The following is a 23,984-nucleotide window of genomic DNA, read 5'->3' as shown; positions in this document are numbered from 1 at the left end:
CAGGCAGCATAACATTCTCCACGGCTTCTCCAGACCTTTCCATGTCTGTCACATGTGCTCACGATGAACCTGCTCTCATCTGTGAAAAGCACAGGGCACCATTGGCGGACCTGCCAATTCCTGTGTTCTATGGCAAATGCTAATCAAGCTCCACGGTGTCAGGCAGTGAGCACAGGACCCACTAGAGGATGTCAGGTTCTCAGATCACTCTCATTAAATCTCTTTCTGATTGTTTGATCAGAGACAGTCACACCAGTGGTCTGCTGGAGCTCATTTTGTAGAGCTATTGCAGTGCTCATCCTGTTCCTCCTTGCACAAAGGAGCAGATACCTGTCCTGCTGATGGGTTGAGGACCTTCTACAGTCCTGTCCAGCTCTCCCAGACTAACTGCCTGTCTCCTGGAACCTCCTCCATGCGCTTGAGAATGTGCTGGGCAACACAGCAAACCTTCTGGTAATGGCACGTACTGATGTGCCATCCTGGAGGAGTTGGACTGTCTGTGGAACCTCTGTAGGGTCCAGGTATCGCCTCATTCTACCAGAAGTGACTCTGACCCTAGCCAAATGCAAAACTAGTGAAAAACAGTCAGAAAATATTAGGAAGAAAAAAAATGTCATTAACCTTCACTGATAAACTCATTCCTGTTTTGGGGGTTGTCTCATTGTTACCCCTCTAGTGCATCTGTTGTTAATTTTATGAACACCAAAGCAGCTGAAACTGACTAAAAACCTCCTCAGTTACTTACTTGACCAGATCAGTATCCCACATGTGTCACTGATTTGATGCAATACTTAGATTAAGAAGTGTTCCTTTAATTTTTTTCAGCAGTGTATATATGTAGAAGTGGCATTTAGGTCTGACTTTGTCCCATAATGAAGAGAATAAGTGTTTTTTAGCCAAATCAAAGTGAAATTAATGTTATTGACTAAATATTTTCTGTGATTTTTTTTTTAAAAGTACTTGATTTTCTAATCTGTATAGCTGCAGTACTAGCAGTGTAAAACAGACTTGGTAGTAAATAAGAACCAAACATGGAAACACATTTTTGTGCATGCAGGTTTTAGTGTGCATTACTGTATCTGCTTAGCTTCATTCAGTGAAATTACCAACCTACAGGTTTGCAGATACAACATATTCTCTCAGCTGAGAATCTGTATTCCCCATAGACAATTTTCAGGAATCTACTTTGTCAAAGGGAGATGCTTCATACAGTCCACTTAAACCTGAAACTCTGAACAGAACCTCCCCTAGAGCAGGCTAGTTTTGCAGTATAAGTTATTATGGTGATCTAGCAAGTTTTGTGACACAAAAAATGCTTTAAGCTCAACAACATTTAATACTGCTTAATAGTATTTTCCTCAGAGCTGAAAAGTTTACCAATTAGTCTGCAGACAGTGTGAAAGAAAAAACTATCACGATCTCTTAGACTATAATTTATTATCTAAGTGTCCATTTATGCACGTGTCTTTGCTGAAGAATTATTTTTGTGAGTAACTTTCTGGAAGGTCAGCACAGTTGTTGAAGAAGTCCCCGAGGGTCAAAAGGTCTGAGGTTCACAAAAGATGATATTGTTAAGCTCCTAAAAAGTGTTTGTGAAGGACTCTGGTTCTTCTATGGTAAGGAACAAATAACAGAGTTACATTTACATCTACGTACACTAACCAATGAAAAGGAATTTCTGACTGACTGTTCATTATAAAAGCTCTTCAGTTGCACTCCGTTGAGAATCTTGATGAACTCTGTATTCTCCATATCATATATGATAATAAATCTGTCAACAACCCAGCAAAGTGTTTTGCGGTTTCTGAGTTAGATGATAGAACAAATTTCCCCGACATGAGAAAAACATTCAATCTCAGCACCTCATAGTAGTATTGGAAAGCCTGGGATTTGTCTCCTTCACCATCGTGCAGCTCTCCCAGTTTGGCCAGAGCCTGGGGGTCGGTGGGAGTCACACTGATGACCTGCATCAGCCACTCGATCGCCTGTTGGGGATCCTCCAGGAGCTCATAACTGAAACCAAAGTGTCAAAGACCAATAGATGCTCATATGACAATAAACAGACATGCAGGTTTCAAACATCTATCAGCAAAGTCTACAGATGTAGAGTTCTTTGATACCATTAAAAACACACAGGCAGTCACATTCATAAACACATCACCCTTGTTATCAGTAGGATACAGGTGGGCCAGCTGGTACATGACCTGGGCGCTGTTCCTCAGAATGGCATGAAGCTTCAGGAAACAGTCCAGAGCCTCCCCCAGGCGATTCAGCCTCTTATAGGTCAGACCTGGAGCAAGATGATGAAAAAATGGCAATTTCAGAGCTATGGCCAGGCTACCTACATTAATGACCCACACAAGTAGTAGTAGTAGTAGTAATAATAAAGACTTACATTTACTTAAGTACTCTTTTTAGTGAAATGTACATGTTGAAGTACTCTCAAACCTTTTTTATTCTTAATGGAGCAGATTCTTGCAGAACATTCTTTACTTTCACACAGGTATACTAATCACACTGCATCTTTCCAGTCCTGTTTGTCTATTTAACTTTCAGCAAGTTTATGCAAAAACTTTTACGCACAATTTAATGAACCTTGATGGAAAGGTGGAACCAGGACAAAAGAACACTCACGAAAGTTTGGGGCCAATCTGTATTATTTTCTTTAAAACTGACAGATAGTACATTTGGATGGCTGGATTCTGCACTCTCTGACTGCCCTTCAAGGTTACCATTTTATAAATTCAAGTAGATTCTGCTTTTCCTGCTTTCCTGGCACTGTATTATCTGTGATGAAAAACCTAGTTTTTACTGCTTTACTATATTTTACTGCCGACACTAGGCATGGTATTTGTTCTCATTTTTCATATATATTATCTGTGCACTGTCTTGTGAAGGTTTCTTGTTTGTATCATTTGACCAGCTTGACCCTGAGAAGTGCATAGGCCTTATCTTGTCTCTCAAAAGGACCACAAATAACTAAAGTGCTTTCTTAGTTTAATAGATAGGACCATGAGAGACTGACATTCACCTTTTTCCCTCTGATGGAAGACAAATTCCCCTAAAGTATCAAGTGTGACTTTCTACCTTTGGCTCTTGTCTGAGGAAAGCATGAGTCCCGAAAGCTTATGTCTGTTTAACTGCAATAAATAACTCAGAAGGACACTTGCTCTTTGTGGATTTACTCCTTGTAGAATTTCCACAACATTATCCTTTTGCAGCCGCACCCATTCATGGAGCTGCATGGGGAGATTTAGATGGATCCATGGGCTCACTGTTTTTCAGCCATTAGAGTTTGGCATAAAACAGCACTAGCAGCTGATATTAGCAGACCACAGTTCAGAGTGCAGTGAGTTCTGCTAGTCAAAGCTGGTACAGAAAAAAACTTTCAACGTGATTTAAACCTGCTAATAAAAAAAGGAAAAAATATAAACCACTGTTCTGTACAACTCTGAGCCAGTTCTGGCCTTCATAACAGCTGCCACTCATCACAGCAATGACTCAACATGACCTGAAGCAACTCTGTGTTTGAACTCACATAACAGACGCTAGTGTGTTGCGTAGATCATAAAAGCAGACGGATGAAACATGTTGGACAAAATTGTGATGCTTCTGTCAACACATCATTTAGGTGAAGTTTACATTCTTTAAAACACTTCCTAAACATTCTTGCACATGAACTTGCAATCCCTAGAGTGTCCATGATGATCATAAATGAATGAATGAACATTGGTGTTAATTTTATTGTGCTATAAGTCAAGCTGTGTCATAGAAGCAGGCATTACCCAGGTTGTAGAGGGCTTCAGTGCACGAGGAATCATTCCTCAGTGCCTCTTTGTAGAACTCTGCAGCCTTTTCATAGTCCTGTTTGACAAACACTGTGTTGCCCTTGTTGATAAGCGCTGCGGGGTTGTAGCGATCGGCGTTCATGGCGAGATCGGCGTATCTGTCAGCCTGGTCATAGTCCTTCTCCTGTAAGAGATTAAAAGTTAGAGAGGATACAGAAAATGAAGCACAAGCTTTAAGCCTCTGAAAGGGATGTTTGGACAAAGAAATGCCAAAATTACCATTTATCAGAGCCAGAAGCTGTAGAGTTTCAATTTCCTGACAGTCCACGAACATATTATATGAGACGTATGGTTCCATCATAAACAAATTTAAGATATTTGATCAAAATCCTGTGTCATTCAAGAATTTGCTAAAAACAAACCACTAGCATCACATGCTGTAAAACAAAGCCTAAAACATTCTGATTTGACTAACAGCCACGTAATGCCATTTCTGTGACTTTTTGGGTGAACTGCAGGTAGTTTTTACAGAGCAGAGAGGATATAAGAGAATTTTAAAAAGGCAAAGAAAACATATTTAATCAATAAAATAAATGCTGCATTGCTCAAAAATGCTGCACAGTGCAGCAAGTTGATTTAAGATACACACTGCTGGAAGAAAATGTTTGTGTTGATGTTAAAATAGTGTGAAAAATACTTGTGGAGACTCGATTTTTTTTTCTAATATTGGTATCGTTTAAATGCTTGTAAAACACACAATCCAAGAAATTCAACTTTTGTTTAGCCTTTTTAAAAAAAAAAGATTTATTACTGTATTGCACTGCACAAAAGACATATCTGAGTTCTCTCGGCTGCTAGTTTTGGTTGTATTCATCCACAGAAGTGCAAGACTTTAAACTGCAGTGAAAAATGAGCTTACAGTAAGGAAAAAATGTGACAGGAGCAAATAACACCCAGAAATCTGGGTTTGATATCTGATAGTCTAACATTAATTAGTAATTAAGAGACTCTTACCAGAAAGTAGAGGAAAGAGAGATTAGTGGCTGCAGCGCTCTTCACTCTGCTGTCCTTCTTCTCAAATGTCTTGAGTGTTTCCACTGCCTGATAACACAAAATAAAATGCTTACAGAGTAACACTTGGCACTGGTCTTCCTGTAGTGTATTAGCTCAGCTATACAATATAACAAAATACAAGGTGATTTTCCCAGTACATAACACACCTACAGAAATAAAAAAAACTACTATATTATTACCTTAAACTCCTTTTTTAAATGTTCCATATAAGTAATGATGAAGCTTCTTCCATTCAGTATAATTTACAGTAAGTGATGACTCCATCAGTAAATCTTCTATATATCAAATATAAAGTGAAATTAACAAACAGAGAAGGAAGAAATCATCATAAGTACAAAATAAATAGAGCTAAGTGTTGACTGGAAATACTCACAATTAGTGATACTGACTGTAAAGCCCTTTCAGTTAAAAATTAATCCTACTCTGACAGACATTTACAGCCTTTTTCAAAATAGATTCTGAACCACGAAAAAAATGGACTACAATATTTTTTTAACATTTTGCAGTTGCAAAAATCTGAACTGTTAATATGATGATTTTTTTTTTTTTTTTTTAAATCAGACATCTTTGAAATGGGTCTGCAAAGTGGATTGGTGGTTAGCACTGTCGCCTCACAGCTAGAAGATCCTCGGTTCGTGTCCTGGCCTGGTATCTTTCTGCATGGAGTTTGCATGTTCTCCCTGTCTGTGCATGCATCCGTTTTCTCCGGGTACTCTGCCTTCCTCCCACAGTCCAAAACATGCTGAGGTTAATTGATGATTCTAAACTGTCCATAGATATGAAGGTGAGTGTGCTTGTTTGTCTCCATGTGTAGCCCTGTGATGGATTGGTGATCTGTTCAGGGTGTCCCCTGCCTTCGCCCTAAGTCAGCTGGGATAGACTCTAGCCCCTTCATGACCCTAATGAGGATTAAGCGGTGCATAGATAATGGATGGGTCTTTGAAATGAAACTGTACCCATCTTACTGGTTTTTATGTCAGTGTAAGTGCACTCATTATATACTGGGAAATCTCTCCAACAATATTAGAGTGTAAAACTTAGCATTTTGACTAAACACCAGCGAGACTACGGCTGCACAGATGATGCAGGTTACACCACCATCAGTAAACAGTGAAAAAGCACCACACACATGCATTAAAAGTAAAGTCTAAGTACAAAACACTTTGCTTCTGCAGCTATAACGGTAATACTGGAGACACTGGAGCTGCTCAGTGTCATCAATCCTGTAACGGAGCGGCTCGACTGACGCAGCTGCATCTCCTTGACAACTCATTGGTTTATTATTGGTAAAGAAAGGAACCAAGGTTATAATTTCCTTTCTGCACACAGATTTTCCTCACTGGTCTGTGGGTTTTAAACCAACAACTGCTTTTCCAACTTCTCTTGGCAGCACCATTATTGGGAAAAAGGCCCACTTAAGTAGGAACATGTCAAGGAGGGAAAGAAACAAAACAAAACAACACAATCTGAAGATGGAAACAGAAGACACACATACCTCAACCTTAGGCATGCAGATGGGAAGGAAACAAAAAAGCAGGAGAGAGAATGGAGGGCAATGAGAAGGGGAAATGTTGAATGTGATACTGCTCTATTCAGACAGTCTTTGCAAGAGAAATCTGACATACAATAACAACACTGGCCAAATGGAAACATAATGTCATAAAAAAGATGGAAACTAAAAACTATGTAAACGGAAAACAAAAGACAGGTCGCATATGTTCACAGGGAAATACCACTTTTCACAGCTTATATGTGTAACTGCTACTCTAACACAACAAATAATTCTATTACACAGCAAATATAGAAAGCTCCTGCTCACTGGTCCACAGACACTTGTGCAGGAAACAGAGAAAATATTAAAGTGGCCTGTTCAGTTCTGCAATTGAAATTTACAGTAAAATACCAAGAATTGAGAGGGAAGTTGTAGTTCTGCCTCTATTATAGCCCTAAACTGCACAGATCAGAGGAGTGAGATGTCAGATTGCGTGGTATTGCCCTTTATGTTGTCGAAGCAAACACACTGACCTGGTTGAAGTCCTTCTGTCGGAGGTAGGTGATGGCTTTGTTGATCTCTAGATCGTTGGCAAGCTCAACGTACTGGGAGCTCTTCACCATGTCCACGCACCTTAAAAAAACAAAAAACAAACACAAAGCATACATGTGGAGCCTTTATCCAACATATTGAATCACTTGAGGGTCAATAAAAATGGCAAGTGCATAAATAGAGAAAAATTAGTTAATTCTGCAGATTTCTAATGTTAGTTGTAGCTGCGATTTGCAATCTGTTGGATACTTTCACTGGTAATCAACGAGTATTAGCTGCTGTGCTCATTTTTTTCCCCTAAAGCTGTAGAATAAGTGAGCATAGACCCAAAAACCCACTCTTAAATATTAATAAATCACGTAGTTTTGCTGCCAGTCTGCATACTTGGCTTCTTTAGGATAACACAATCAACCTAGTGTGAAAAGAATTTTATAAACATTCATAAGAGCACAGAGTCACATGATGATTGCCCCTAATTACCAAAAATCTAATAAAATGTCAACTTTCTCCTTGTTTTAAATGATGTTTTACAGTTCCCCATGTCCTGTCTCAGTAACAAACCAGTCAAATCCAGCAGCGAAAGAAGTCTCAATGGCCGGAGCGATGAGCTTGGCTGCAGTCATGATGTACTTCTCAGCCAGGACTTTTCTATAAACAGCAAACAGGAAAACAGAAGAAGACATAAAATCTGGAAATAAAAAGCATTGTAAGCACATGCTGAATAAGCTGAAGGACAGGGTACATTAATGTCAGAGTCAAGAGGCCTTATCATGGCACTCATGAATTCAATTTAATTCCAAAATACTTCATTTGTTCCCCTGGTGTGATTCAGGGCACATAGAGCAGTTAGACACAGAACAGTAACGACAACTGTAGTAGTAGCCGCCATGTTGTAGTTAAAAATCAGACAAATAAATTCACATTTAAAAATTAAATATGTTGATGTAATAATTAAGTAAGATATGGTATTGACAACAAGTGATGTACTTAAGATACTAAAACGGTTCAGAGGTAGGAATAGGAATCTATTGTCTGGCTTTGCGACCCTCACAAAGCCAGACAGGCTGATAAACCTTCAGAAGCCCAAAAGAAAAGGGAAAAGATGACAAAAATGCAAGACAAGAAGATGAGGAGGCCTCAGAAGAACAAGAACCCCAACAAGTCTTTTCTGACAAAGAATATCCAAAAGAACTGCCAGAACTACAAACACAATCAAAACTGACTGAATGAATCTGTCTTCACTAAATCTGCAGTTGATGACTGATTATGCTAAATGCATGTCACCCAGAACTGATCTACCAACTACAAGGAGAAATCCAGAACCTTCAACAAAGAAACAGTAAGAGTAGACAGAAGTGAAATCGAAAAGTGATTTGATAAGTTGAAAAGGTTACAAAACATGGTTTACTACAAAATGTTTGCTACAAAAATGTATGACTCATCTTTTTATGTGTGACTAACATAACTAAATTTAACTTTACTAAGGAGAAGTACTATGACAAAATGATTGAGTGAAGATGACAACAGAAGTATTTGGATAATCAAAGAATGAATGAATTAATGAATTAATTAATATTTATGATTGCATCATGTGTTCGATAAAAAGTTACATTTACTGTAAGAGTGTAAAGGTGACATTTAAGATTGTGTTGTGTGAAAATATTCTCACAGATCTCTCTCCATCTGGTGCAGCTTGTCGTTCTTAATGGCCTCAATGACCATATTTGAGGTGGTGTCATCCTGAAAGAGTCGACAAAAAAAAGGGTTAATTCAGTGGTGTTAAAGGCACCCCAGCAGTTTGTTGTAAATATTAGTATTCTTCTGATTGTAGATGAACTGATATTTGGTCAATACAAGGCTGAAGGAAACACAAAAATAACTTCTCTTCAGTAATTAACAGGATAATTTGAAGTATTCTCAGTCACTTGACAACAATTTTGAACCTTTTTGGGACTTTAAGAACTTGAGTTGTGCCAAGAACTGTTTTGTGCAATTTTTGGGAATATTCAGTTACAAGAAAAGGACAAAAAAAAACAACAACTAAGAAACATATTATTGTAGCCAGACAAAGTGTGTTTCAGAAAAGGACACAATTTTGAAGATCTATTTTCGCAGACATGGGATAAACTGAAATGAGAATGTATAGATAGACGAATTTGTTCTTCTGTTATTGTCGCACTACTGTACAAACACAACATCAAGTGCAAGTCGATTATCCTAGAGGAGATCAATACTCAGGCCCTCTTCCTGAGAATTTTTCCTCATTTGAATCAACAATCTAAAAGACAGAGGATGGCATATTCGTACTGATAATTGATAACCTTGCCTTAACTTAAAAAAATTATGAATATTACTTTTGAAAAAACAAAATTTAAGAGTAGCAGTATTTTCCTTTAAAAATGATTACCTATTACTAAATGTTACAACATTTTGTTTAGAACCAGGTCAAGAAAACTGCTCCATATTTTATTCTAAGTATATTTTTTCCAAGGACTTCAGAAAAAAGTTAGGAAAAAAATGATAGAAAGAACAGAAAGAAACACCAAAAACTGACAGCTATTCACAGAGAAATACATCACAGGTCTATTCAAACTATTAGCTGGCAGACAAGTGATTAAAGCACCTTGGCTTCTTTTTAGTTTAACTCACCCAGTTCTGAGTAATCAGAGCAGCAATTATTTACTTAAGGTCATCCATGGGTTATATGACTATATGGATTAGCATGAAGAAGGGCAGATAGCCTAGTTGCTTAATGTTATAAGTCTGTGTGTGTCCATTACTGTAACTTACATTTGTTGGGATGTACTTGTCTTCATCATCAATCCCCAGAGGAACAGAGATGAGCTTCTGAAAGGCCTTCTTCATCCTCTCTCTGTCGCCGATAGCGTAGTAGCACAGGATGAGGTTAAAGCCCGTCCTGATGTTGGGACTCTCGCTCATGATGTGCTCAAAAGATGTTATAGCGTCAGAGTACTGGCCCGTGCGCACAAAGACCACGCCAATATTCTGCATGATCTTGATCCTCATTTCCTTGTGAGTGTTGGAGATCTGATCCAGGGCCATTCGGTAGAACTTGATGGCTTTGGGGTAGTTCTTCTGTTTGAAGTAGATGTTGGCCATGTTGACTTTCAGACGACCTGGAGGAGCAGCGCAGCACAGTACAAGTGACACAACAAATAATGTGCTGTATACAAGTCAAAGAAGTTGCTGTGTATAAATGAATGAAACATGAGTTTGTCTTTCCGTCAGTGATCTGGAGCTATTTCAAGTGTTGGTGGAGAGAAAACGAGTATCGTGATGCAACTTTGCAAATTATTGATGGTCTTTAGTAGGGATAGACCGATTATCGTGGCTCTCTCACAGTGGCTAAGGCTATGCTAATGGCTAGCAGCTAAGTTAGAAGGCCGCCACAAACTAACCTGGAGCAATAATTAATAAAGCTTTAAGATATGGATCTTAGTGATCAATAAAAGTGAGAGAACAGTAAAATACTACGAGAACAGAGAACAACAGTAGACGTAACTGCAGGAGACAAACTAATCACTCTCACTTTACCCCACATAAACAGAGGAGAGTGTCTTAAATTAATCACTCGCATTTCTATTTTACATATCCAGTTATAGTCACCTTTATCAAGGAAGAAGTCTAGTCTACTTGACATTAGCTATTATCAGTGTTTTATTGCAATTAATGCATTTGATTTGTAGTGTAGTCTGACAGCATGTCTTTAGAACTACTTCTAAGACTGTAAACCAACCCTAAAGACCAGGGATAGACCAATATGGGTTATTCAGGGACTGCGCTGATTGTTGAAATTGAAGAAAAATCGATAACCAATATTTGGAACTATATATTAAATATACTTTTTCACACACTCATAGCGTTGCACTTCGTTATTTTCAAACATGCCACAAATAGTTGTATAATAAATGAAGAAAGAAAACTAGGAAGAAAAGCACACCGTCTGCCTCCTCTCTTAAATCCAAACAGCTGACCAATTACAGCATGAAGCAAGTGCTAGTGTCTGAGCAACTGTTTCAGAAAGTAAAACAAATGGTCAGACACACCCTATGTACATCAGAAAGATGTTGAGGTACTTTCTAAACATTATCCAACAAATCAGGCAAAACACAAATCCTGTCTAAGAACAAAAGTCTGAGTCCAGAAAGCTGAAGGGTTAAAGACTCTTTTCCATGTGTTCATACTTCACATAACGCTACAGTACATTGAACCTTTGCCGTGTTGTTTTGACAATTACCACTCTTTTTTACGTTTTTTGGAAGATGTTGATTATGGTAATGTGATCTTCAGTGATGCACCAGAGTCACAGCGAGAATAAAATCTTTGGTTTTATGGCTTTATTAAACACAGTGGTGTACTTATGAGAGCTGCCCCACTTTTAAAAAAAACATCTGCATTGAGTGCGGCCCCAAGTGATTTCTTTACCTGCATTACTGAACATCTTGTTCTTCACAATGACCTGGTAGCTGTTCAGGGCCTCTGGGTACATTTCATTGTTTGCATACTGGTTGGCAAGGTTGAGCAAGACCTGGTAATAGCAGAAATATTCGATATTTTCTAAATGAAATCAATTTAAAAAAAACAGGCACTGAAGTCATAAAGTTATTCATGGAAACATACTTCAAATTTAATTTGTGTTCTGTGAGCTGTGTCTGCATAGCTGAGTGGTTAAGTTCACGTCCTCCGAGGCTAAACATGTGCCCTGCTTGTTGCCAGGTGCTTTTTTCCACTGTGTCTCTTTGTATTGTAAAAAGAAATTAATTAAATCTGAATGACAGAAATAGAAATAAGAAAAGTCGCTACACATATCAACCACAGTAAACATTATGTTTCAATATCAGCCTCACAGATTCAAGCAGTTATGGCTTCTCTCTCTTGAGTCAATAAACAGATCACAATGTAATACTGCTACACGACAGTGACGATTTACAGTTTGTTTGTTTTTTCAATAGAAAAACTCTTGCTCTTACTAAGCCCCATATTTGAGAAGAAACAGAAAATAAGTCTGCATGAGGGTCAGTGAATTATTCAAGTAAGTGAAGTTTATTTATTTATTTATGATTTACAATAAATCATGAATAAAATCCAAAAAGTAAGAACAAAAACCAAAAATTTCAGGCTGAAAACCTATGTTATGAAAAGACTGTACGAAAACACTTTAGTTGTGCAAATTGCGAGAGTAAATGTTGAATCATTGTAATTTCAGTGTCAAACATATACTGACACACAGTCTGACTTACAGAGTAGGTGAGGTCTAAGTTGATGTGGTCTGTATTGCCCGACTGCTCCCTCTGTCTGACCAGCGCTCGCTCCTTCCTTCCTGCCTCTTTGGCTTTTTCAAGAGCCTGCAGAAACACATCACATATGCATAGATAATCAGTAGTGACACAACCCCCCTGTCCAAAGCGATCAATGGTGCTAAATGCTTCAGTTACAATGGGTTTCAGTTGGGCTTCATCATGAATTACAAACTCATATCCACAAACTTAACCTACAACCGTTTTATGTTCAAATGATGGCTGGTGGAAAGGCTAGATGTTTTATTACAGCGTTGAATTTCTAGAAAAGCAAGGGTCTCTAAAAAAAACATTATATTTAGTCCAATATGATAGGGCACAGAGCAGAGGCAAAAACAAATTTACTTCCTCTCTTGAAGAGCCTTCTCTCTAAAGCCAAACAGCCAGTGTTACCAAACAGTTTGTTGAAGAATGACAGAGTCTGACCAGTTGTAAGGCCCCTATGCTCTGTGCCATGCAGCTCTCTTCTATCAGGTCATTCACTTTCTTCTCCAGGATCTTGATCTTCTCCTCAGGCCTGCAAGAAAACAAAACAGAGTAATACAATGTGTGATGATGCTTCCTGAAAGTGCAGAGCTTCCTCCCCCTGCTTAGAGATATTCTAGTAAAAACTAGATGTTAGAAGAGTGCCAGTAACACGTTATTTGTTTTACTGCAAAATGTTAATTTGCGTCATTGCCTTATATTCGCTTGCATGTTTTCTTTGGATGAAAAAAAACTTTGAAATTGAATACATTCAATACAACACCTGTAAATACCTCCATACAGACCCTTTCCTCACTAAAACAGACAAATCAGTTTAAAGAGCGACAGCTTACGTGTCCTCATTCTTTGCCTCAAGTGGAGGTGCTGGGCCTTTGGACTGGCCCAGAGGGTCAAAGGTTGAGCCTGAAAATACAAATTATTCAAAATATCACTGAAAAAGGAGTATTTTATCATTAACACCATTAAAAATAACAATGAAAAGAGCAAACCCTTAGTCTGTTTCTGACAAAAACACATGCTGTTGCTGCACCAAGTGTTATCTCTACAAATGAGTCTATTTCAGTAGTAAAACTTTATACAGTAATATTAAACAGTGCCTGACTCACAGATTAAGACCTTATTCAGTCTTAATCCAAGTGCACACAAACAGCAAGAGTGAATCACTAAAATGCTACATTATGCAATTTCTTTGTTGGGACTAGTTTAAACCTACCACGGGTCAGAGAAGAAGTGTAACCTGCTGCTCTGACAGCAGTCATTGGTCGGGCTGCCCCATCCTGTCACATTTGAAAACACCAATAAATGAAAAATTTAAAAAAACAACGACACATACACACCCGACAATGTGAAGCGATGGAATAGCACACATCATGAAACAATTCCCTTGGTATTTGCATGCATTCACGTTCAATGGTTGCTCTCAGTTCAGTGACTGTTGCAGGTCTCATTGCGTAGACTTTGTCTTTTAAGTATCCCCATAAAAAGAAGTCTAGTGGTGTGAAGTTAGTTAGTTATCAGCTGCTAAAAGGTGTATACATTTTTTGCCTCAAAAGTTTAATTTTCGCCATTTAGCTCACTGTATTCTCAGTGTGGAGCAGTATATGGGGAGCAGTATTGAAGGCAAAAATAAATAACTGATAATCTCACCTGCACCGCTCCTGTCATGGGTCTGCCCATTGAAGAGGCTAAAGGCATCCGAGACTTCATGAAACAACAAGTATAAGACAGGTGAGAATAAGTTAGCTGTATTTACCTGGTAATCTCATTTAATGTGTAAAGACAAAAACATGTTCATTACTGTATTTGTAGAGCCCTCATTTCTGTACTAGTTATTGTTTAGGTTGTTTCTTAAGATGCATTTTTTAATTCCCTTTTTTTTAATGTAGATCAAATATTGTCTTCAGCTGCAAACTGCAATACACCCAGCAGCAAATAATCGCTGCAATAGAGGTGTATATACAGAATATGTACATGTATATACACAGAACTGTCAGATTCATGCAATTATTAATATATAACTTGTACCTTGATGGAGGTCTGTGGGAAGTAGAGCTGAACAATTTGGGGGAAAACTCCAATTATGATTTTTCTGACAGATATTATGACTGGATTTTTTTAATCAAATTTTTTCAAGTGACACTTCAGTTGAAAATATAACAGACCTAAAACATGTGATGAAGCATTATTGCGCGAGATATGTCAAAAAAGCACGACTGTCAACACATGGAGGACGGCATGAATTGGTGAAACAGTTTAAACCCTGCATCAGAAAAGTAACAGTACACACCCACAGACTCAGATTCAGTTTGATTGAAGAAAATAAAGCACATAAACAAGAGTGAACTATTAAAATGCTGAATTAGACATTTCTCATTTGTGCTACATAACATTTATCCTAAGTTTGAGCATTGTAATTTTTTAATTGCACTGTCAAATTTTGATATGAAATTGGAATAATTTTTTCACACTACAGGAATGATGTGCTGATTCAAAAATGTCTCCCCTTTACAAGATTACTTAAGAGTCAGGTCTCATTTAAAATGATTCCGTTTCATTGTACTTACTCCAAAGGAAGAAGCTAAGGGCCGAGCTCCCATAGCAGTGCCAGGAAATTTGGCAGTCATCTGGATAAATACACACAAGACAATTTTCACAAGTACTGACAAGCGCAAACAGGTAGACTTTTATGACAGCAATTTTTGTAGCTTGTGAGCAGGAAAAGGTGTATTTAATAACATTAAAAAAAATAATTGCATTCTATTTAGGTGAATTAGTTGAAGGATTCTTCTATTGTGCAATCTTGATCCCACTCATGTCTTAACATGACATGAAATGGAACTCGGGCATCATGAACACAATTTGACTCACCTGTGTGTTTCCTGTAATAACAAAGGCAAAGCTGTAAAAAAAAAAAAAAAAAAAAAAAAAAAAGCGCACACACACAATAGTGGATACTTACCGGAGGTCTTCGTCCATGACTTGTTCTTACTGCTTGCTGGAAGCCCACATCATTCTCCAACTCCTTAAAATCGATCAATAATCATTTTTTAAATTCTTCACACACTAAAAACTCAATGAATAATCGGACGTTGTACTCGAACAAGCAAACAACATTGCAAAAATGGTTTAAATTCATTTGTGTTGTTTCCTGCCATATCACTACCTCCCACCACAAGTGACAATAATTGTATGTATTGCACATTTACATGCAAACAGCTAACAGCTAATGGTAACACTCCAGCTCTGAGCTAGCTGATAACATTAGCATTAGTTAGTGGCTATTTAATTTACCTCGGAGTCAAATGTCGGATTATAGTCGTTATAACCCGAGTAAAGATCATCCTCCTCTACAGCCAAATGCACATTTTCCATTTCTCCTTCTCTGGTGATGTTCTGGAGTAAAGAAATGCTCGCTGATATGGGAAACAAACGGTGTCAGCTAACATTAAAAAAGGAGTTTGTTGTCGTTTTAGGATTTAATCCCACAATTCAAAGCGGCGTAGGTGGGATAAATCCCTTTTCAAACTTTTGATTGGTTACCTATGCGTCAATCATGGTGTAGCTTTAATGTAATTGGCTGAAGCTGGTTTCATTCGTTGCTAGGATACAATGTGAGCTACAATTTTGTTTTCACGTTTAACGCAGAGTTTCTTCTCAATTTATTATCAAAAATAATACATTATCTAATTACTAATCAGTAGCAATTCACCATAAGTAGGTAGTTGTTGTTCTTGGGAAAATAAAATGTATGTCTTCCACTAGTTTTCGCTCTTTGGTCCTACTTGGTTGCCGTACCGCCCTATCAGCGTGACTATGGAAAGGCGGTCCCAGTTGTAATAGAAATACTACCTGTATTCACTCAGAGTTGGATTCTGACCCTTTAAAATGAGCTCTTCTGATATGAAGATCATCACTGTCATCGGCAGGTTAGGAAGAATAAACGTTTTTCACTGTTTTAAACTTAGCTCCTTGGTTGTTATGCTAGCTGACATGAAAGTTGCTTTCGTTTTACTTTAACATGGATGATAGTTTCATACTGTAGCTCACAACACAAGGATTGTTCAGATTGTATACTGAGATTTCTTGCAGGACACTAAGGTAACTTTCTGGTCTCCTTGTAACGGAATCTTGCAGCTAGACTTTGCACTGATTTGGTTCTTAATTTCTGTGCACTCAGCTAAACCTGGCAATCCTCTGAAGTGACCTCTTCTGAAACCTGAAAAGTAAATAATAAACTTCAGTTAGTCACTCATCTGATAACAGGAAGCAGCATTCAGCTATTATGCTCCTCACTTGTGGAACAAACTTCATGAATACCTGAGGTCTGCTTGCACTGTCGGCTCTTTTATGTCTGGTCTATTTTCTTGACTTTTAATGCACTTTAAATCCTTAATTAAGTTTTATTACTATGGTTTTAATGTATGATCTTAATGTCTACTTTTAAATAATATTTTTTAATTAGTTTCAAAGTTCTGTGCTGAATGTATTTCTTTGCCATTGTAAAGCACCTTGAATTGCATTGTGTATGAATTGTGATGTGCAGGTAAAGTTGCTGTGTCTTTTTAGAAGTTGTCAGAGATTACTTCTGCATGTTAACTTTCACTAAAATGTAGGATAGATAGAGCCACAGGATCACAAGATGCTATTTCTAGATTTCCACTGCAAAAACAGCAAAAAAATAAATGCAGCGGGTATGAGTAGAAACATGAGAGGGAAGCAGGAAAAGGAACTTGGGATCAGCATGTTTGAGCTGTGAGCAGGCAGAAAAGACAACAAGTAGACTAAGATTCGGGACTCTTTGCCACCAAGGTTATATCCCAGTTTAAGTATCATTTTACAGGAGAGTGAAGTCCTACAAGATGAGAGGATTGTAGTTTGTAACTGAACCCTCACCTTCTTGGACAGTAGAAAATTGTAAAGATTTTTGGATTCTTTTGCAGGATTAATGCCACTTCTTTGTGCATTTGTGTGTGTATTAGTGGGCTGATTGGCCGCTCCTGGGCTATGGTGTTTGCTAGTGGAGGCTACAGCGTGAAGATCTATGACAACCAACCTGGACAGTCTGCAAAGGCCATCGTGGAGCTCAAGTGAGTCTTACTGTGCAAATCATCACGTGCTGCAGATGTTAATGTAGTATTCCATGCCATGCAGCCTGCATGTTCTTCCATTTGTGCTGCACTGATAAAGTTGACTTTTGAGCAACTCGAAATGGCTAAAATTACATTTTATTAATTAACTTGTGGTTTCTCTGTGTGATATTGTGAAACTAAATTAAAGCCCAAACATTAACAACACAAATAAACAGGTTCTATGCACTTATGAGTCACTATGACTAAGACTCTGTCCAAAATATAACCTGTCCTTCCCTCCAGTGCTGAAGACACACATGAATAGTGCATGATCAGCAGCTTCCAACAAAAAAGTTCAGGCTTAAAAACAGCTTCACAGCCCAGTCGTTGCTAGTTAAACATTACTGCAGGGTGACAGAGAGCTTTTGGTGAAAACTGCTGCGTAAAATGCTGCCATGGGGAAAAAAAGAGTCTTACATCAAATCTATTAAACAAAGCACAACTTCATACTAGGATCTCTTAACTTGTTTGCACCAAACAGACTTTTGGAGACTCAATTGACTGTATGAACAGTAGAGGGTGTCATTGTATTGGTATTTGAGAGTCCCTTTGAGTGGGATTTCTTGCTGAATAAGCATGAACAAGCAGGACTGCTCATAATCTGACACTCTGTTTGTATGAACCATAATTCAATCCATTCACATTACTTAGTAGGCAGGAGTAAATTTAAAAAGTGGCGTTTATCAAAAAAAAAATTAAATGAACAGAGTGAAGCAAGAAGGAAAAACACACTAATAACTACTGAGTTTGCTGTTAAAATTATCTACAGAAATTTGGGTAATCATAGTGATAATAATTTGGGCTTCATCGTTTTTTGTTCTGACTTTCTGTTTAATTTAAATGCCATCAATAGAAGACCTGAGTGTTCTGGAGGGTTCATAGGGTCATTTAGAGATATAGAAGCTAATTAAAGGAGCTTAAAATCAAATCTAAAACAGACAGAAGCTTCAAAATTAGTGTAATGTGAGTACATATATTCTTCTTTCAATGAGCAGCAGTTAATTTTGCAGGTTATAAAAATACAAATGTAACATGGCCTGGTGAAAATGGAGAAGAGTAACCTTTTGGCACCACTATTACATCACGACAAGCAGCCAGCTGATTCTGGTTTTTGGCTGAAAAAAACAACCTGACAGCGTTTGCACGTGCTCAGACACAAAAATCTGCCCTGACACTTGCAGGTTCAGTTACATAATTCATACAATCCTTCTACTGAGCAGATAACATTTCCTGCATTTATGTTTTGATTCTTTTATGAATACACGATTGAATGGTTTGTTTTGTGTGTTTCTTGCTCAGGAAAGAGCTGCAGGAGCTGGAGGAGGCCCAAATGCTAAGAGGGGAGCTGACGGCCGCCCAACAGGTCGCTCTGATCAGCAGCTACGATGATCTGACTCAGGCTCTAGAGGGAGCCTTCTTTGTCCAGGTAAGACAGTGGACACCAGTAACACATGTTGATGTTTCTCCTCCATGTTAAGATAGAGGGAAACTACAGACAGCTGGTGTCAAGTGGGGCCTAGTTATTTGAGATCCCAGGAGCAACCACCACCTAAATAAAAGCTTTAAGCAGACCAATGAAAAGTTAAAATGAGAAACTATATAAGTTAACCACATGATTATGCTTATGTTTGATGCAAGAATGATTTTAATAGGCTGATATATATTCTGGAAATGATGATTGCTATAGAAGAGAATGATTTAAAATAAGTTATTTGATCATGCTAAGAAAAATGATTTAAAGAAGTGATTCAGTGTAACTAAGTGAGTTTTGAATGGAAGTAATCTGTGCTGTTCTGAGCTGTATGCAGACAGGATGGGAAAAGCAGAAGTCTCCTCAGAAATGAGGAACTTGGAGTTTCCACAGGATGACAGGATGGGCTCAGGCCTACATTGTCATGACAACTGAAGTGTGTGTAACAAGTGGATGTGTTAACAGAAAAGATGGAAAGAATGATGTATGCGTGATAGGAAGAAGGTTGTGTCTTAAACCTATGAATTAATTACCTGGGCGTACCTATTAGTTAGAATTGTGTGTGAAAATGTGTATGTGCTAAGCTGAAGTCGAGCTAGGGTATAAAACCCAGAGACACAGACACTGAATTGGGAGTTCTCCCCTGGAGGGGGGAGATGCTGCTCGCCGGAGCTGCCGGGGAGCATCGCTAGAGTTCTGAAGAATCTTCACCGGACCCTTTTGCCCAAGAGACGTGAAGACAACGCAGGACTTAGGCTCCAGAGTTCGCTGAGAACATCGTTGGAGGCAAAGTCTTTGTCTGACTTTGTTCAACAAGCGAAGACCACACTTTGCCAGACAGAGAGTCCTGAGAGGTCTGCAGTTGTCCAAAGAGATGAAGAGAGGCAAGCACCCATGGCATCCAGAGAGGCACAGGAGGCAGCAGCAGAGGGCTGCTCCACTCCAGGGGCTGGAAGACCCAGTGACCCACCACAGCCTGATGAGACGGGGGCTTTCCACCACCACCATCCGACTGAGAAGACAGCTGAGACGCCCGCACTTGTGTTCCAGCTGCTACTAAAGATAACTGCCAGACCAACGATTGGCTATCGGGACCTCTCCACTCCCCCTGCCTATGAAGAACACCCTCTGCCCACAAAGAAGACTTCGTACCGAGTCTGCTGGTCCACGGAGGAGTTCAACTAGACGCAGGTCAAGACCGGGCGTGGCAGCTAAGGCCTGGCTGTCCGCTCTCTCTCCTAAATTTACTAATTAGAGAAGATTCTTAGGTACGCTCAGCTTAGTTTAGTTTAGTTTGAAATAATCAGAAATAATTAAATTGTTTAATCATGAATTGATGCTGTGCCCTTGCTAAAACTTGCTTAATAAAACGCTATATTGCATTTAAAGAGAAGTCTAATGAAATGATTATGATTCACCTATTCTGCAAAGTGGTAAAAAGTTAAGTTGATTGTGTGCATTAAATCTAATGGTTCTTAAAGGTTACTTTAATCCAACTAGTTATTTAAACATTACCCCTGAGGTTAGTTTTCCAAACCTCTAAAACGAACCTAGGAATATCAACAAGTGCCACAGTTTTAAGAGGAAAGCTGTCGTTAACAAACGTGGTCAATAAATCAATTCTACTACTTAGGAGGGCTGCTTAGTAAGAGAGTATTTATTGGAGTAAGAGGGGTAAGACGTTTGGAAGAAGACAGTTAGGACCTAGGCGAGTATTCCTCGACACCAGCTTAATTATTCTGCTGAAACCTGTTAGGTGGAATACTAATAGGCAGATAGAATCTAACCCTTTAAACGGAGAGCTGGTCCTGATTTAACCTGAGGCAAGGGTTAAAGAAGGCTATACTGAACGACATGGCGTCCCTGGGTGGGCACGGCTCGACTAAGACAGACGCTAAAAAGGGACTCCTGTCAGATGATACTGACCGACATGGCGTCCCTGGCTCGACTACGACTAAAGAAAAGTGTCCAAAAGAATATTCTGAGGGTCCAGACCGACACCTAGAATCAACCGCCAGAGCCTTCCAGTGGAAACTGGGGAAGAGAGGGTGAATCTCTTCTGACCGAGGGTCCACAGCTGCGGAGATTGGGGAAGGAGAAGGACGAGACCTTCTGACCGAGGATCCACAGCACGGGTGATCAGCCGACGTACGACACGGGATCATCACGCCTGACGGGAGGTACAGTGAGAACCGCAGGCTAGAAGAAGCCGCAGTGACCTTGGGCCAGCGCACCCCAGAAAAGAGGCACCGCGGAGCAGCCAGACAGAGTCTGCACTCATCCCTGCTCAACGGTCCTACGAGAGGTTTTGAGGAAGCAGACAACTCGAGACGACAAAGACGATGGCTGAGAGCCAGCCAGAGAAAGATGTACTCGTCCCTGCCAAAGAAAAAGAGCCAGTTCAAGAAGACGCGAAAGTCGGAGGCTCCGATGAATCAGAGGAAGAAGATTCATCCTCCAAAACCCCAGTGCCCGGGGAAATAACGATCAGTGAAGTGGTAAGAGAGTCCGCTTCGAAGAAGCTTCACCCAGGTTCCACTCCAATGTACCAGAACCAGATTGTACTGGTAGGAGAGGGATGGAGCAACTGTCTGCAAGAGACACAGATGAGGAAATGAGAGTTACAGGACATGCTGCATCGCAGGGTGAGAGCTCAGACGCAGATGAGGAAGTAAGGCCAAAAATAGAGTTGGCCACATCAGCTGCAGGCACCCCGGCTGCAGAGGCAGAGAAGCGGCTGTAGAGGATGGCAGCTGTCACTAAGGAAATGAGTAATTGAAGCACCAGAGAGCCCAGACGAGATGGGGAGGCTGTCTGATTGGGAAACGATGAGGTGGATCGTTTCGTCCAGAAGAGAAGAATTGCTGTCGGGATCGAGGAATGGGACCAAACCCCTAAAAGAAAAATTGTCCCAGAGAAGTACGTGGAAGAAGTGGTGCGGGTCGTACATGAAGCGCTTGGCCATGTGAGCACACTACCTACCCGTAGGGAGCTGGAGAAGCTGCAACTCTGGATTCCAGAGTGCCGTATACGACAAGTGCTGAGGGCCTGTGAAGTATGTGGTCGATACAACGCAGGATGCCGAGGGCGAAGAGTAGACGGGCTCACCATCCGGAAGCACTATTCCCTGGGGTTCTATCTGCATGGACGTAGCAGGCCCAATGGGGGTTGCAGGGAGAAATACCTTTTAGTGCTGGTGGACTCTATGTCATTCCATATGGTTACTAAACCAGTGAAGAAAGCTAACAGCTACAGTGTGGTTGGCATGCTAAGAAGAGCTAAATACAAGAAGCCTGACATAATAAAGCAAGTTTTAGATAGCAATACAGTTTTGCTTGAAAGAAGAGTAATCCAAGAAGTGGAGCAGCTAGAGCCAGTTCCAGATTAAAGAAAACCAGGAACCAGAAACCATGGCTACGAGCACACAAGGCTTACCACCCTTCGTCGGAGTAGCCAACGTCAAAGGGGTGGTTACTATGCAGAGAAATACAACGAGGCTCTGGGCAGGCAGAGCCCTGAAGAAACTGGATGATGCTGAAAGCAGAATCCTGTCAGATGATGAAGAGATGCAAGTCATCGGCGGCTGTGAGGACACATCCGAACTGTTGCAGATCGCTGGGGAAGTGACCGTCACCACTGAAGACGATGGACAGACGCAGCTGGGTGGTGTGGTTAACCTGTCTGCTCCAGAGGATGATGAGTATCTTTTCAAATGACCTGGTGTTAGCTACCTGTGATCTCAAGGAGAGGGTGTCAAGTGGGGCCTAGTTATTTGAGATCCCAGGAGCAACCACCACCTAAATAAAAGCTTTAAGCAGACCAATGAAAAGTTAAAATGAGAAACTATATAAGTTAACCACATGATTATGCTTATGCTTGATGCAAGAATGATTTTAATAGGCTGATATATATTCTGGAAATGATGATTGCTATAGAAGAGAATGATTTAAAATAAGTTATTTGATCATGCTAAGAAAAATGATTTAAAGAAGTGATTCAGTGTAACTAAGTGAGTTTTGAATGGAAGTAATCTGTGCTGTTCTGAGCTGTATGCAGACAGGATGGGAAAAGCAGAAGTCTCCTCAGAAATGAGGAACTTGGAGTTTCCACAGGATGACAGGATGGGCTCAGGCCTACATTGTCATGACAACTGAAGTGTGTGTAACAAGTGGATGTGTTAACAGAAAAGATGGAAAGAATGATGTATGCGTGATAGGAAGAAGGTTGTGTCTTAAACCTATGAATTAATTACCTGGGCGTACCTATTAGTTAGAATTGTGTGTGAAAATGTGTATGTGCTAAGCTGAAGTCGAGCTAGGGTATAAAACCCAGAGACACAGACACTGAATTGGGAGTTCTCCCCTGGAGGGGGGAGATGCTGCTCGCCGGAGCTGCCGGGGAGCATCGCCAGAGTTCTGAAGAATCTTCACCGGACCCTTTTGCCCAAGAGACGTGAAGACAACGCAGGACTTAGGCTCCAGAGTTCGCTGAGAACATCGTTGGAGGCAAAGTCTTTGTCTGACTTTGTTCAACAAGCGAAGACCACACTTTGCCAGACAGAGAGTCCTGAGAGGTCTGCAGTTGTCCAAAGAGATGAAGAGAGGCAAGCACCCATGGCATCCAGAGAGGCACAGGAGGCAGCAGCAGAGGGCTGCTCCACTCCAGGGGCTGGAAGACCCAGTGACCCACCACAGCCTGATGAGACGGGGGCTTTCCACCACCACCATCCGACTGAGAAGACAGCTGAGACGCCCGCACTTGTGTTCCAGCTGCTACTAAAGATAACTGCCAGACCAACGATTGGCTATCGGGACCTCTCCACTCCCCCTGCCTATGAAGAACACCCTCTGCCCACAAAGAAGACTTCGTACCGAGTCTGCTGGTCCACGGAGGAGTTCAACTAGACGCAGGTCAAGACCGGGCGTGGCAGCTAAGGCCTGGCTGTCCGCTCTCTCTCCTAAATTTACTAATTAGAGAAGATTCTTAGGTAAGCTCAGCTTAGTTTAGTTTAGTTTGAAATAATCAGAAATAATTAAATTGTTTAATCATGAATTGATGCTGTGCCCTTGCTAAAACTTGCTTAATAAAACGCTATATTGCATTTAAAGAGAAGTCTAATGAAATGATTATGATTCACCTATTCTGCAAAGTGGTAAAAAGTTAAGTTGATTGTGT

General features: G+C 39.9%; 2 protein-coding genes across 5 annotated transcripts in view; one reads left to right on the top strand and one right to left on the bottom strand.

The window, feature by feature from the left end:
• Positions 1-15,684, bottom strand: part of ift88 (intraflagellar transport 88 homolog) — a 31,319-nt gene extending 15,635 nt beyond the window's left edge. For 3 of the 4 annotated variants that reach the window (XM_022216947.2, XM_022216948.2, XM_022216949.2), the window contains exons 1-17: positions 15,501-15,684; positions 15,169-15,231; positions 14,774-14,833; positions 13,857-13,910; positions 13,423-13,486; positions 13,043-13,112; positions 12,651-12,741; positions 12,168-12,272; positions 11,353-11,455; positions 9,697-10,043; positions 8,576-8,646; positions 7,468-7,554; positions 6,888-6,987; positions 4,803-4,889; positions 3,786-3,972; positions 2,182-2,290; positions 1,863-2,013 (exon numbers count right to left, since the gene is read on the bottom strand). In XM_022216947.2, coding sequence (XP_022072639.1) covers positions 1,863-2,013; positions 2,182-2,290; positions 3,786-3,972; positions 4,803-4,889; positions 6,888-6,987; positions 7,468-7,554; positions 8,576-8,646; positions 9,697-10,043; positions 11,353-11,455; positions 12,168-12,272; positions 12,651-12,741; positions 13,043-13,112; positions 13,423-13,486; positions 13,857-13,910; positions 14,774-14,833; positions 15,169-15,231; positions 15,501-15,581 — 1,830 coding nt within the window. In that variant the 5' untranslated portion in view covers positions 15,582-15,684. Of the gene's footprint in view, positions 1-1,862; positions 2,014-2,181; positions 2,291-3,785; positions 3,973-4,802; positions 4,890-6,887; positions 6,988-7,467; positions 7,555-8,575; positions 8,647-9,696; positions 10,044-11,352; positions 11,456-12,167; positions 12,273-12,650; positions 12,742-13,042; positions 13,113-13,422; positions 13,487-13,856; positions 13,911-14,773; positions 14,834-15,168; positions 15,232-15,500 lie in introns of those variants that run through there. The other variant, XM_051959011.1, reaches the window with a different exon arrangement.
• A 307-nt stretch (positions 15,685-15,991) lies between these two features.
• cryl1 (crystallin, lambda 1) overlaps positions 15,992-23,984 on the top strand; it is a 42,615-nt gene continuing 34,622 nt past the window's right edge. The window contains exons 1-3 of the mRNA XM_022216953.2: positions 15,992-16,135; positions 17,189-17,296; positions 18,638-18,764. Coding sequence (XP_022072645.2) covers positions 16,095-16,135; positions 17,189-17,296; positions 18,638-18,764 — 276 coding nt within the window. The 5' untranslated portion in view covers positions 15,992-16,094. The remainder of the gene's footprint in view (positions 16,136-17,188; positions 17,297-18,637; positions 18,765-23,984) is intronic.

The sequence above is a fragment of the Acanthochromis polyacanthus genome, chromosome 14, assembly GCF_021347895.1.
Source record: "Acanthochromis polyacanthus isolate Apoly-LR-REF ecotype Palm Island chromosome 14, KAUST_Apoly_ChrSc, whole genome shotgun sequence".
NCBI lineage: Eukaryota > Metazoa > Chordata > Actinopteri > Pomacentridae > Acanthochromis > Acanthochromis polyacanthus.
The sequence above is the reverse complement of the archived record's forward strand: the minus strand, read 5'-3'. Positions and strand labels throughout refer to the sequence as shown.